The sequence below is a fragment of the Cardiocondyla obscurior genome, linkage group LG19 (assembly GCF_019399895.1).
Source record: "Cardiocondyla obscurior isolate alpha-2009 linkage group LG19, Cobs3.1, whole genome shotgun sequence".
Taxonomy (NCBI): Eukaryota; Metazoa; Arthropoda; class Insecta; order Hymenoptera; family Formicidae; genus Cardiocondyla; species Cardiocondyla obscurior.
In genome coordinates, this window is record NC_091882.1 from 4,051,719 (window position 1) to 4,065,845 (window position 14,127).

The following is a 14,127-nucleotide window of genomic DNA, read 5'->3' on the forward strand; positions in this document are numbered from 1 at the left end:
CCTTGCTTTAAGTTGACTGTAACAGACGAGGGTATTCTCGACATAATCCTTGTGTAATCAATTAATATTCTTACTTTACTGTAATCTGTTCATTAATCGTTTAAGTACTTTTTCTATTTAATTTTTATACTTACCAACAAAATTAATTTAATTATTTTATACGCCTAAAATTCATACTTTGATTTCTTTTTTCTTTTCGAGATAAAAATGATAAAATTTAAACATAATTATGTAACACCCTCTGGCATTAAATTAAAAATAAAGAATGTGAATATTTTTAATGAATAAAATAATATATCAAGTTATTAGAAAATTATGAGGAAATTGTAGAAAATGATACATTGAGTATCAGACGGTAGATTATAAAAAATGCAGAACCCCAGGCAAAGATTGACAGAATTCTTTTAATAATTATATATTTAATAATTATGCATAGGCATAATCTGTGCAAAACATTGTACAAAACGTTATCACGCATATAATCAACAAACATATAATTAGTATCATACACTTCCATCTTCGCTATTGACAGCGTCTATCGACACATAATTCACACATAAGACGGATATCACTCATGTAATGTGATTCAACTTGTCTCTTATCACTAAATAATTTCCCACAAGAAAGACCTGATAATATGAGACCACTTACTTTCAAAGTAGTAATAAACTCAGTTTAAAGAATTTTGCAAAAGTCGATGTATACATTAATTACTACACACCGCATCGATATTCTAACTATTTTTCTTTTCTTTTTTTTTAATTTCATACGCTACATTGAAAGCAAACAACTCATACGCTCGATATTGCACACGTATCCGCTACGTACCTTACATAAGCATAGAGCTATAACATAATACTATGAAAAGGCGACGTTGAAAGATACATATATACAAGAATAAACTTTGCACGCACTAAATATCACATTACGTACAGCTGTCTGTCTTGTTGCGAGGACTAGTTTATTTCCATTTTGCGTCAACGGGAACGTCAACGAATTATAATTATACATAACTTATGTATGACTTCTGTATAGTATTGCACAGATGCAGCTGTCGTGTACATACGCAGATGAGCGTGCTGATAGATACGAATGCGAAAAATACGAAACGTCACTAGCAAATATACTTTTCTAAAATCATAGCCCTGCCACCTCACGGTGACAATTTTAGAAAATTTCAGAAAAGCAAACAGGAAAAGGAAAGTATAAAATTTATGCAAATTCTAGTAAATAAAATATAATTCTGTAAAAAGAATTGAAGTAAAAATTTGCTACTGTCGTTTCGTATAATTAGAATTAAATCAAATAACGACTATAATTTTAATAGAATCTGAATACTAATTAAAAAATAGTGCTCCTTTCTGTTTTTAATTTGAAAAAAATTACTAATTTTTCACGTAAAAAGAAATAGCGAAATAAATCTACGTTATAAATTTCATTGATGATATTATACTGATTTATTAAGGATAAAATTTAACTTTTAAAATTTATTGCTACAAATACACTAAAATAATTTGTAGAATTAATAGTCATTACAATATTTTAAATTTGAATTATTATCTTAATTATTTTAATCGATTATGTACACGTTGCAATTTTTTTTTTATTGCAAAAATTATTATAACATATAAAGATATGTATACAATAATTACATACGTATATGTACAACTTGATAGAATTATTTAAAAAATAACAGTACGAATGAATTTTAAGAGAAAACTCACTGATAGATTCAAAGGTATTTTTCATGTATTACAGTCGTGATTTAACTATTGTTTAACATAACGCGAAATGCACAGTAAAAAGATTATAAAAATAATGAAAAAAAAACAATTGTGACTGTTAAACATTACTTTCAAGGAAAGTAAAGTTTTAACCTCTGTTGATAAGGTTGGAATTGAATACGCAGGAAAATCTAAAATTTTTACATTAATCCAATTGTGCTCCTTACCTTACATTGATCTGCCATATTCTACGCAATTGAGAATAAATCTTGCTTCGTTCTTTTTATAAGAACATTAGTTGCCTATTCTTTCTTCCTACAGTAAGAGATCAGAGTGTATTTATACGCGTAGTTTCTGACTTTTTTTATTTATAAATTCGTTCTTCATCATCTATGCGGGCAATAATGAACATACGGAAATAGACGGCAATGAATGGATTTAAATCTGAAACAAAAAAAAAGTATAATATGTTAATAACAATATAAAATTTTTATATTTGACATTAAATTATAAATTATATAATAAATTTAAGTTATAAAATAAAAAATATTTTGTTAGAACGTAACATTATAACATAATTAATAAGCTGGCGCAAGAAATATGAGTAAAAAAAATCAAATTTAATATTACCTTTTTGGATCATCCTTCATGTCGAACCCATTAATTTTCAGGATATTCCATTCGTCTCTAGGCCCCTTAGAGTAACTAAAGGAGACCTAAAATATACGAAAGAATATTCGAATAAAAAATTATTTTATCAGAAACTTTAGTCGTTATAACTTATAATATTAAAAAAAAAAAAAAAAGAACTTAGTTAAACCATATATTTTTAAAACTTACAAAGAGTCAGTGAAATCCTTCAAAATTAATTTACTTTAAACAGATTTTTAATAATAATAAATATTGAATTAAAAATTGAATTAAAAATTACCTGTTCATGAAAGGTATCCTTGTTCAGGAACTTCATCGGTTCCAAGTGTGAGTGGAACTGCTCCACTACGGTGAGTTGCTTTTTTAGAAGATACTCGATGATGTATCCCATTGTCACGTCATCTGGTAATCTAATTCTATCGCCGACAGTGATAAACTTTCCGCCACTGAAACAATAAAACGTAAGCCACAAATAAGTTAGAGTAGGTATTATTTAATTACAAAATTATAATATAATTTTTTTTAAATATTTTCCCTGAGCGGATCAATTAAAGGTGATATAATATAATTTATATTTAATAACCATACATTACGAACTTCATTAAAAATACTCTGGAGTATTTAATGGATGTAATTTATCGGCTATATCGCTCGGAGCGTTTAACGTCTGTTCACGGACATTCGCTACTGCGCGAAATAATTACCGGCCACCGCTTGCGTTGTGTATGAAGTAATTAACTCATTCCCATGGCGCCACATATCTCGTATGCTCGTGCACCCGCATGAACACGGTTTCCCCTTCGCCTATCTTCGCGAGCCCCTTTCGCGACGGTCATTCATCCGCGCGCAGCGAATTATGGAAGTAAAAGGGGACGGGAACGCGTCACGGAACGCTCGGAGACCGGGTCCCCAGCGGGAATAAATTACCGGTCCTGTGCGCCACCCCGAAAGTCACGCGATGCTGGAGGTTCTTAAGTCCTTCGCGTGGCACTCGACACGCATGCACGATTAAGGTCGGCCGGAAATGCAGCGGCGGAACGACCGGAGACTCGTTCCCGGCCGAAAGAAATGGAGTACGCACAAATACGACGAAGATTGTCACAAAAAAGGGCCTACTTAAAAAAAAAGATAATTGGCTGCTTGGTCAGCATTATGTTAGACGCAACGTGAAACAAGGTTCAATTATATAATGTCTCTTTTCTTCTCAGAAATGTATACGCCGTCCTTACACCTAGGGGTAGATTGCGGCGCGGTTAGGTGAATAGACGTACGAACGCACGCTATCGGCAGGTCACTCCATCTCTGATTATCAATACCTAAAATACCTTCGGTAGACAAAGATGAAACGACCCCACGTTAGCTTCGTTTTTTCCTCCTCTTGTACCCTCTCTTAACACAGCAGTTTCCAAACTCCCAAAAATTTTTTTTAACCCGCAGCCAGTCCCAACACATTGAAAAAGTATGCCATACGACACCCGCAAAGGCCGTGGCACGCACGAAGTATAATTTCAGCAGTAAATATAAAGATTAAAAAAAAAGCAATTAATCACAATCTTAAATTTAAGCTGCTATTTTGAAATGCAAGCAGAGCTGAACATTCTCTATCGTTAAATTTTTAATTGTAAATTTTACCGAGTAACATGACCTTTGTAATATCCATGTACGACTCCGCAATTCGGTCGACACTTCCAATAGACACTTCGCCAATAACGATCTTGTGGGTTCGAGCACCGCGTACGCGGTGCATTAACGTCCATTTCTCACCTTCATAACCCTCATTAATCTTAGCATTAATCAAAACGATGTATGGATACATTCCTTCAGCCGCGCGACGCGCGCGAGGCAGCGATCACTTTTCACTCGATAACGTGCTCACTCGACACGATCGTTATTCTTCTTTATAATCCAGTGCATTTACAACTGACATAGTGCGTAGAAGATAAAAAAAAAAAATAAAGAAACTTGTCTTAACGGCGACGACAATTACAAGTTGCTTTTCGTTTGCACTAAAACTTAATTTCAATTATAATTAATGATTGAATCAATTGTACTTATGATTAAAAATATAAAATTATAATCGAGGCTGAAATTTTCTCTCAGCGCCCTGGCGACATCATTTTTCTTTTTTTCAATGTTTATTTAAAGAATGAAATTATGTCACGAGTGAGAATTATTTTAATTTCAGTGCAAATGAAGAGCAATAAGCAATAAGAAACAGCAAAAAGATCTCCAAGTTTTAATTCGGCTGCATTCCGTTCGCGTAGATTAAATTGAGCGGGAGGCGCACCTGCTCGTAACTACCTTTGCCGTTGCGCTATCACGCTACTACTTCGCTTCGAACTGGTCGGGTCGCATTAAAGTCGACCCCCCTCGCATTTATTAAGCGCGACTACTACCGACACGCGATACAAAGTCGCAGCGTCGCGATAACGAATTTCCATCGATTGATCCGTTAATCCGCACCATTAATACGTAATTAATCACGCGCGATTTTTTAAACGAATCTTCGGAAGCCCGATTCTAACTATTTCAATTCAATGTCGATGTAAAAATTGATCTTTTAAAATAATTATCCGATCCTAGGGAAAAAAATGTTTGCCTCTAGCTGTTTATATTTTAATCCTCGCTTAGGAAAGCAGGACGCTTTTCGTGATTATCGCTTAAGTTTCCGTGCAACGCTATGTCGAGCGAGATCGCGAGCGAACCAATGTCCCCTTGCAAAAGCCCTGCAACAGGTGGTCGCGATCGTCCGTCGGAAGGGGGATGCCAATTCGCACGAATTGACGGAAATTTCGACAAGCGAGGAGTCGACGGCTGGACGCAAGGTGAGAGACGCACGATCCACGGCGGACATAAATCGTGTCAATTAGAGACGACGGCAGGTAGTCACAACTTCGGTGACCAAACCCTGCGCATACATACAAACACCCTCGCGTGAGAGAAAGGAAGAGAGAGTCGCCGGACACGTGAGGGAACACGAGCGGACAAATGTCTTAAAGAGACACCGCCGCCGCAGCTCCGAAGTGCACGAAGGTCTCTCGGAATGAGACGCGCCTTCGGCATGTTAAGAGAAAAAAAGAAAAAAAAAAGAAAAAAAGAGGGGGGAGAAATTCCTGAATATCGGGAGCGAGTTAAATTAGAATCAAAGATTTTAAGGTACAACTAATCCTCGAACGACGCACTATCCGGTCGATCTATTTCACTTTGCTTATATCTCGGAACCTCGTGTATTCAATTTTAAAGCCTTTTCCTTAATCGATAACCTAGACATTAAGATAAAAGAATACGGTAGAAATATTTAAAAAAATAGAAAGTTTTAAAAACTAGCGTTTGAAAATCGTTGATGACCCAATGCATCGTTTAAGGGTTAATAAACGAACCTCGGCTATTCCGAGATAGAGCGCCGTGGCAGTTAGAAAATTCGACAATTGAAACTGACGCGTCTGAAATAATACATTGCTCCTTCGAGGTGCTATTAATCACCGCGCGGAAAACTGCATCGATATCTCAACCCGTCTGTGCGGCAGACCGCGTAGTAGAAACGCTGGCCCTGTGCCCACTGACGATGCGGATCGCCGCGTTCTCATTTGTTAGACGACCATCGGATATGTAATCCGACATCTCTCGAGGGCCGCTGAGCCCCGCGGAACCAGAAATACGTTTCTTAGGCTAGGTCGTGTACGACCTGCATACATTTGCGATGCAACGAGACAGCCTTCCAACCGGCAGAACGGATAGGAGGGGGGTCAAAAGGGTGAGGAGGAAGAAGGGAGCGCAGGTGCGCACGGCGGGATAAAATAAGGTAACGACGAAATGAGGCACTCGCGATGCGGGACCCACTACGTCGATGTAATGCTTCTTTGACAGAGGTCCCATCGAACAGTTTTTCAAAGTTCGACGATTACCTCGATTCCGATTCTTTTAATTAACGAGGTCTTTATCCCTGAAATCGATTTTACACGAAAGTAGGAAACAGTCGCGTTTCTCAAAGCCACAAGTTTTTAAATAAATTTATGTTGAACATTAATGTTCAGTTAAATTAAAATAACGCATAATTTTTTCGCATTAAACAGATTAGAATAATCGTTCGGTTTTGTTATTAATATGACAAATAACGACGAATAAAAAAACAGATTTTTTTTTCCCCCCGTTATCTTCTACAAGATTTTTGTCTGAAAGAGACCGACCGACCGACCGGTAGTGCTTGATAAAAAAAATTAAGTCTTCGTAAAAAAAAAAAAAAAAAAAAAAAAAACTTGTTCGATAAGTCCTGGAAATATTTTAGCGACGATCTTGAGAAAACCCTCCCGGCCGGTTTTGTCGAAATTACCGCTCGCGCAATATTCTCACGCTTTGCCACGAAATAACTCGCCGAAAGTCTCAGTGCCATCCAATTAATGGCGATCCTGTTGCACGCGCGGCGCTCGGAAGCAGCGCGGTTTAATTAACATTTTCCAGTACCGCAGGATCGCGTCTGTTCTAGACGCGCAGCGAAAAAGAGAGCGAGAGGAGACAAAAAAAAACAAAAGCCCGGGAAGAGGAGAGAGGACAACGCGAGGGGAACGGGGAGAATTTCGGGGGAGGGCTAAAGGAATCGCACTCATTAGCGAATACCATCGGCGGATTCTCGAATCTGTGCGCCTGTCGTACCCGCTGTTTCTCCGCGCTACGGTCAACCGGGTATCCCTTTTAATTGGGCAGATTAGTCCCGAATTCGTGTACGCGCCCCACCCGCTTCCCACCCCGTCGTTCGTCACCCGGCGGCCTTTCGGCGCAACCGCCGCCACAGAATATCGGTCTCGTTAAAATACCTGGCGGCAACGAAATCGAATTTTCGGGATTATAAAGAAAAAGAGCCGGCGAACAAGCGGTACGCGACGGGGCCTCGCCTCCTCGAAGATGAGCCCTTGGTGCGCTTCGTCGTTGTCTGGTCGACGACGAAAGACACACGAAACACGCGATGCGACGAGGTTTCGGGGAAGAACTCGCCCAATTATTACTCCGCCCTGTTCGTGATTTGAAAAATTTCCATTGGTACTTATCTCGTTGACGAAAAAAACATTTACGCAGCCTTAAATGATTAAATAAGTTCAAATTTATAATGTAATTACGTATTAGTTAAAATTGCCATTTTTATTTTCTAATCCCGAATTTATTGTCTCCTTAAATTAATGGCGCAAATTAGGTTACGCTTGTCCGTCGCAAATAAAAGACTGTTTTACGTTTCACGTCTTTCTGTCACGTTGCACTATTTGTTTCAGTTTGCAAAATACCATTCGGTCTTTAGATGAAAGAGCGTTCTATTGATCGTCAAATACCCGCATGTACACGTATGCAGAGTGCTGTCAATCGAAGAGAATACATTAATATAGCCTCTTTGTATTCAGTTGCATAGTATTTTTAATTAGACACGTAATTGATATCCGTAAAAAAAAAGTTGGTTTATTTCTTCAAAATTTTAACGCGAGAGATGACGAAGTTCAGTTGAGATTTAGATATATCGCGCGTAGATCGGTCAATTTGTTTCGGATTCAACATAGAGAAAAGGTAAAGTATAGTTATCGATCGCGAAAACACGTCTTGTATTCGCAATTGAATCGATATCGATCGCGGTGGACGGTGCATGAAGACATCGGTGGAATAAAACGTAGCGGCAGCGTCGAGTTTAACGTGGGAATCGTGGGATTGAGATGTATGCGCTCACACACGCGCGTATCAATACGCGTGTAACGCACGCGATGCGATTTCCGTACCGATACGTTCGTATATTATAATTTAATTACAATTTTCCATCGACTTTAACATTTCGGGCTAAATAACCGTACTACATTTAGCGAATTTGATGCTGAAACGTTGAACATCGTGATAGAAATTTTTTTTTTTTTTTTTTTAAATAAAAATAAAGCCTGACGTTTTCCAAAAAAAAATTTACTCGTAATTCAAATTACCAGCGTACACTTTGCATATATGTGTATTACAGAATGTGTACGACTTAAGTTAATTTACGGGACGTATTCTTACGCGCTTCGACGAGCAAGACGTAGGAAACAGAAGGGGCCGGATAGCGATATCGCTGTAGCTTTCGAGCTATAGATCACCGCGCGAGTCCCAACTGCATACATATGGGTATATGTATAGGAATGCCCAAATTGGTTTCACGAGCCGCGGGCTGATAGATGTATACGCGGCGATCGCGCCGATGGTAGAAAGGAATCCAATTAGGCAAGCAATAAGGGAATCGAAGAGATCCTCGGACGCGAGCTTCGTCGAATCTCTCCAATTCCCCTCTCTCCCCCTTCTCTTCGCGTCCCCTTGGCTGCGATTCTTTTTTCCCCTCTCTCTCTCTTTTTTCCTTTCGTTTCTCACCGACCGCGGAATTATTCCGACACGTTTATTATCGGAACTACGGGCCCGGCCGAAATTCGTGGGACGATTTTAATTCGTCGGCCCCGATAAAATTAAATGTCTCCAATTTATAGAAGAAACACAAACCCTACGGCTTTATAAACTTTGTAGCAATTAAGTCCGCTGGAGAAATCGCTTCGGAATACAGGTAATAAATAAATGACTCTTCGAATTATACCAGCCATAAAAAATGGTAATAGTAAATTAGACTCGCAATTATGATAAATCACAGGGCGGTCGAAATAAATTATATTAAGAAGGTTATCACGCTTTTTCTATTCTTAATACGCGAAACTGTTCGGTTTCCCTTCTCCCCTCTTTATTTTTCCATGTGTCGTTTCGACGACGTGTTTATTACGAGCGGAGGAAAACGGCACGCATTCTTGGTTCGTAACCCGATTACAGTAGGAAGCCAAAAAAAAATCGTATAAGAAGGCAGCTTAAGTATCTGCTGTTCGCATTACATACGTATAAGATCCTTCTTTACAGGGGAATTTACGAGAGATTATAAGATTTTCGCCCCGCGCTAGTATTTTTCTTGATGTAAACAGATTTTATTCAAACATGTATATTGCCTAAGATAATGTCATAAAAAAGGGTCGATTTCTAGAACCGCACCCATTCCAATTAATCTTTGTATCGAATATTTTAGCTTTAATTATAACTGTCTCGTAAAATATACATAGGTATAAGTTTAGCAAGACTGTGACTTATAAACATATTTTATTACAAAAACGGAATGAATTAAATTTTCGACATTTAATACGCAACACGGTTGATAAGAAATTAAAATTAAAAAATAAGAAGAAAGAAATAGTGGAATTTGTAATTTACAATAGGACGTACGGCATTTGAAAATTAAATAGCAAGCTGCGATTCCCGTAATTCTCGAATCCGATTTTGGGTGTCATCGCCGGGAGAAATCTCACGAAGAGTCAACGACAACCGTTTACGATCGGGCCGGTATTCAACGGATTCGAAGGAGGAAGCTGTCGGCAAACGAGACTAAGCGCTTGCTCGCAGGTGTGCTTACTCATTTTCAGGTTTTTTAAGGGCAATAAAAATGCCCGGCGAACAGGTATACACGTATACATGCATATGATCGAAGCGCAAAAGAGAAGACGAGAAGTAAAAGCGTAGAATGATGAAGTCAACAGATAGAGACAATTTTGCGGCGTTTTAAATTCTGACTCGGAAAAAAAAAAAAAAAAAAACTGAAATAGAGATGTATGCAGTTTTAATAGCTTCTTTTTTTCACGAATATAAACGAAAAGAAAAAAATACAGCCACGTTATTTCACAATTTTTCTCAAGAAATCAACGTTAGAGATGATTTAAAGATCGTCCTGGTCTTTAAAGCACGGAGATCTCAGCTCGCCGTAATTATACCGGTTTCAATACTTGATGAAGGATGTTGACGTTTCACGTTGCCCTCAAATTTTTATCTCATTTCTCGTCTGCGCAATTTTCCTCGGTGCGTTAACGATATAATCGATGCGCGAGAAGATCGTAAAGTTAGGACCAACAGGGAGAGGATAGTTTTTAGTGATTTCTTACTCTCCTATAATTTCTGGATAGAAAGATAAGGTACATAAAGATAAAGTGCATAAACGCGAAAAGGCAAACAACAAGAAGTAGCCCAGCGAGGAAGCAAGAGTTAAAATCTATGCTGACGGAATCCTTTGCGATTATCTCTTTCTCTCGACTCTACATAATATTTGAAATTATTTCTTCCTCTCAAATTTTAACTGTACCTAAAAGTTATTAATTTTATAAAATTCTGATAGAATGTAATTTTTAATTACGTAAGCTTTAACCTTAAAATTAAATTAATTAAGAAAAAAAGACAACAAAATCCCTCTCTTGTCTTCTCTTAACACTCGAGAGCTAAATATACGCTTCTTAAATTTCAAGTACTAAATATTCATACGAACTACCTCATCCCGGCGTTAAAAATTATTTCTATAATTATTTCGCCGACATGTAAATTTTACGTGCCGTAGGAATACATTCGCGGATCATGCAAAGTATACCGGAACACACAGTTAACTGGAACTGTCGTAGATACATCGCGGCATTCGTCGTCTCCTTGCGCTCCAATCTCTCTTATATATTACCCTCTTCCTCCTTCAGCCTCCTCTCGCCGTGCGCGCGCGCTGCGCGTTAACAAGGAAATGATGTAAATATAGGTATACGCATAAGAGCGGGTTGTACGCAACGCAACGTGCCCGACGCTTGCCTTCCTGTTGCGCTTCCCTTGCCTCTGCACGTGGGTGGTAATCAACCCGTTCGTCTCACCAGTCCCATTGTAACGAACGGCGGCTTCTTGCGTTCGTCGTTAATTAAGATCCATTTCCGCGAGAGCCACGAGATAACTGGCCATTATCCCCCTTCGTCGCTCGATTAATGGTTAACGCGACGGCGGAGCTGCCCCGTGTATTCGGATTTATCGCGTTTTCTCTCCGGCTGAGATTTGAACCCGCCTATAATTACGACGGTCGTAAGACCGCATTAAATTTCAATGTCGCGCGCGCAAATAGTTTTCACGTCACGACAGTAGAAACGCGGAATGAAAACGATACCTTTCGATGTCACTTGGTCTCTTAACGTGTAATTCGCATTAATTGCAAGTACAGGAAATGCAATAATGAAGAAATTATTTTTTACTGTAACGTCAAACTAAATGGATCCTAATACCTAATTCTTTTTTTAATTAAACGTTATTGGAAATTTATATAATTGTAAAAAAATTGTTGAGAGAAATTTCCGACCATGCAAGAATATAAGTCGATTTACTGACGCTTTTGTTTCGAAAAGTTTGTCCGAAAAAGATCAGAAAGATGATAAAAATTAAAAAAAAATGAATTGCGAAGACAATTGTATCGCGCTCTCCTGGCTAGATAGCGGGAAAAACAGTTGAAAGCGATTTTTATCTTTCCTTTCTTCTCAGCTTGTTGATAACGAAATAAAATCCTAAATAGTCGTCGGTTAAAAGGAAAGCGCACACAAAAGAAACTAAAAGCCTTTTTTTTTTCTTCCTTCAGAATCCGGACAAAAAGCGTTTAGCTACGCAAAATGAAAAGTGGCGGCGTGATATCTGTTACTTTCTTAAGTGCGAAAAAGCATGGCGCGTCTTGAGCGCGAATAAATTAAAATGCATGAACGTAATTGTTATGCATCTCGGAAAAAGAGACGCTCTGGAAAGACGAGTAAGATTACTGGGTATACTTAATACTGTCGCCGCGATATCATCCCAACGTCATCTGAAATAATGTAAAAGTAACGCAAACTGCGACTCCCGCGAGACTTTTGAATAAGCCGGCGAGCTTGCTCGAGCATCGCGACGGGGAAGCGCATGAAAATTTTACGGAATAATTTACGCGCGACTGGTAACAAAGTCTCGCCCGTTTTTGCAGTTGTCGCGAGCGGTTTTAAAATTTCTTTTAAAAAAAAAAAAATTAATTTTAAAAAAAATTGTTTCTTTGCTTTCTCGGCAACGAGGAAAGAAGTACGAAATTATAGCGACGAGCATAAATTACGCGGCTGTCATCGAGCGGCGTTTAGTCGCGATAAATTGTGAGAAAGCAGATCGAGCGTAATGCCGTCGCGGATCACGTCCGGCGAAATAAAATGGTGTCGACGAGAGAGAACCGTCCGGCGGCTGTGAATGAGAAAGCCGTTCGATGTTACTCGTCTCGCTTCCTCTCTGCGTTCCTACTGTTCGCCATCCGCGCGAAATGAACGAGTGTACCAGGAGGCAGGATAATGCCGAGACCGCGCGTATATATCGCGGAATGGACGGAAGAGCGTGACGACGCTAGAGTGAAAGGAGGAAAAAAAAGAAACGAGAAAAGGGTGGTATAACTAATTCGCGAGCCCTCCCAGGTGCTAACTTTTTCACCAGGTCCATTCGCGTTCATCCTTACGTTCGTTCCGCCACCGAATACGTACTGTCTACAAAGTAGAGAATGAGGGCAGGGATGAGAGAAAGGGGAGGCAGGAGAATCGCGAGCGAAATAACCGATCAAATCGCCGATCAAATGAAGAGGTTTTACGGCCGGTCGCGAGATTTAAGCTTCGGATTTACGATGTACGCGAAATGTGCAATTGTCGCGGGAGAAACCGGAACTCGAATGGCCACAAGCCCCTTCGTTCTTGTATCGTTAATAGTAACGAGAGCGCTTGTGACGATCCCAATGACCAAAGATAAACAATTGGCCACTGTGCGCCATAAACGACGATTTACGATCGGCATAAGTACGCGAACGCTTTCAACCTTCCCTCGACGATCATCGCGATGATCACGCACGAAGCATATAAACGTCATACGTACTAACTGCAGAGCACCTCGTCGAGGTGCACTTATTGAGGGCAACGTCGATAATGGCGGAGGTAATTGTCTATCGTTACAACTCTCGTAACGATCGGCGATTTTTTTATTTGCATTTATTGCCGCTTCAATGCTTCACGTTGGTGCAGGTTTTTTTCTTTTTTTTTTTATTGGCGAAGTTGAGCAACTTTTTCGAGAAAAACAAACTTTTATATGTAATTATCAGTTGCAACGTTTGTATCAACGCTCGTAGCAGATAGCGCCGATCGCTCGATCAAAGTAAGCGTGACTAGGCAAAGCCGCCGGCGTTATTTAATCCCTCGCAGGTAGAAACGGGTAGATGGATCGCGTATAGAAAAAGAGATGAGACGGTATTCAGGCGGGACGCGATCGTTAATATGCATTTTCACGTTACATTAAATTCTGAAAGAACTACTGCGATGTGCGGCGGTAACACGTGTCACGAATGTCATGCGTGACTAATCACGTTCTATGGAGATTTCTGATCTACGATAAAAAACACCTGCCGCGGAAATTTTAGAGAAAGTGAAATAAGTTGATTTGTAAGACTATAATAAATTATCATGCACAGCAAGATGATAAATTGTGCATGTTTTTTTGAACTCTAAAAAATTTATGTTGGTCAATATCAAAAAACTTAATTTTTAATGCTAAAAAAAATATTTAAATCACAGGAGAAAATATATTTAAAAATCTAAATTTTAACGGAGATAATTTTTAAACTAACAGGTAGTAAAAATAAAATAATTTTATACGTAAACAAAAGTAAAGTAAAGAAGAAAACACTCACCCGGCCACCGGCGTCATCTTTAACGCCAACGCTCGACTGATGCAGAATCCAGCACCGCCCGTGGCGAACCAAAATTTCACCTTTTGCTGCAACACACAAGAGAAAACTGTTCAGTGAGAGGTTTACGACGGTAAGGTTGAATAGAAATCACGGGAGCCGCCGTTGTAATTATACGATACGTCGATCCGAGATCGGACCAAATGATCG

The 14,127-nt window shown here is 38.9% G+C and overlaps 1 protein-coding gene across 1 annotated transcript in view; it reads right to left on the bottom strand.

The window, feature by feature from the left end:
• Positions 1 to 386: 386 nt before the first annotated feature.
• Positions 387 to 14,127, bottom strand: part of Fng (Fringe glycosyltransferase) — a 61,771-nt gene continuing 48,030 nt past the window's right edge. Inside the window, exons 6-9 of the mRNA XM_070669615.1 lie at positions 13,921 to 14,006; positions 2,656 to 2,821; positions 2,355 to 2,440; positions 387 to 2,168 (exon numbers count right to left, since the gene is read on the bottom strand). Coding sequence (XP_070525716.1) covers positions 2,111 to 2,168; positions 2,355 to 2,440; positions 2,656 to 2,821; positions 13,921 to 14,006 — 396 coding nt within the window. The 3' untranslated portion in view covers positions 387 to 2,110. The remainder of the gene's footprint in view (positions 2,169 to 2,354; positions 2,441 to 2,655; positions 2,822 to 13,920; positions 14,007 to 14,127) is intronic.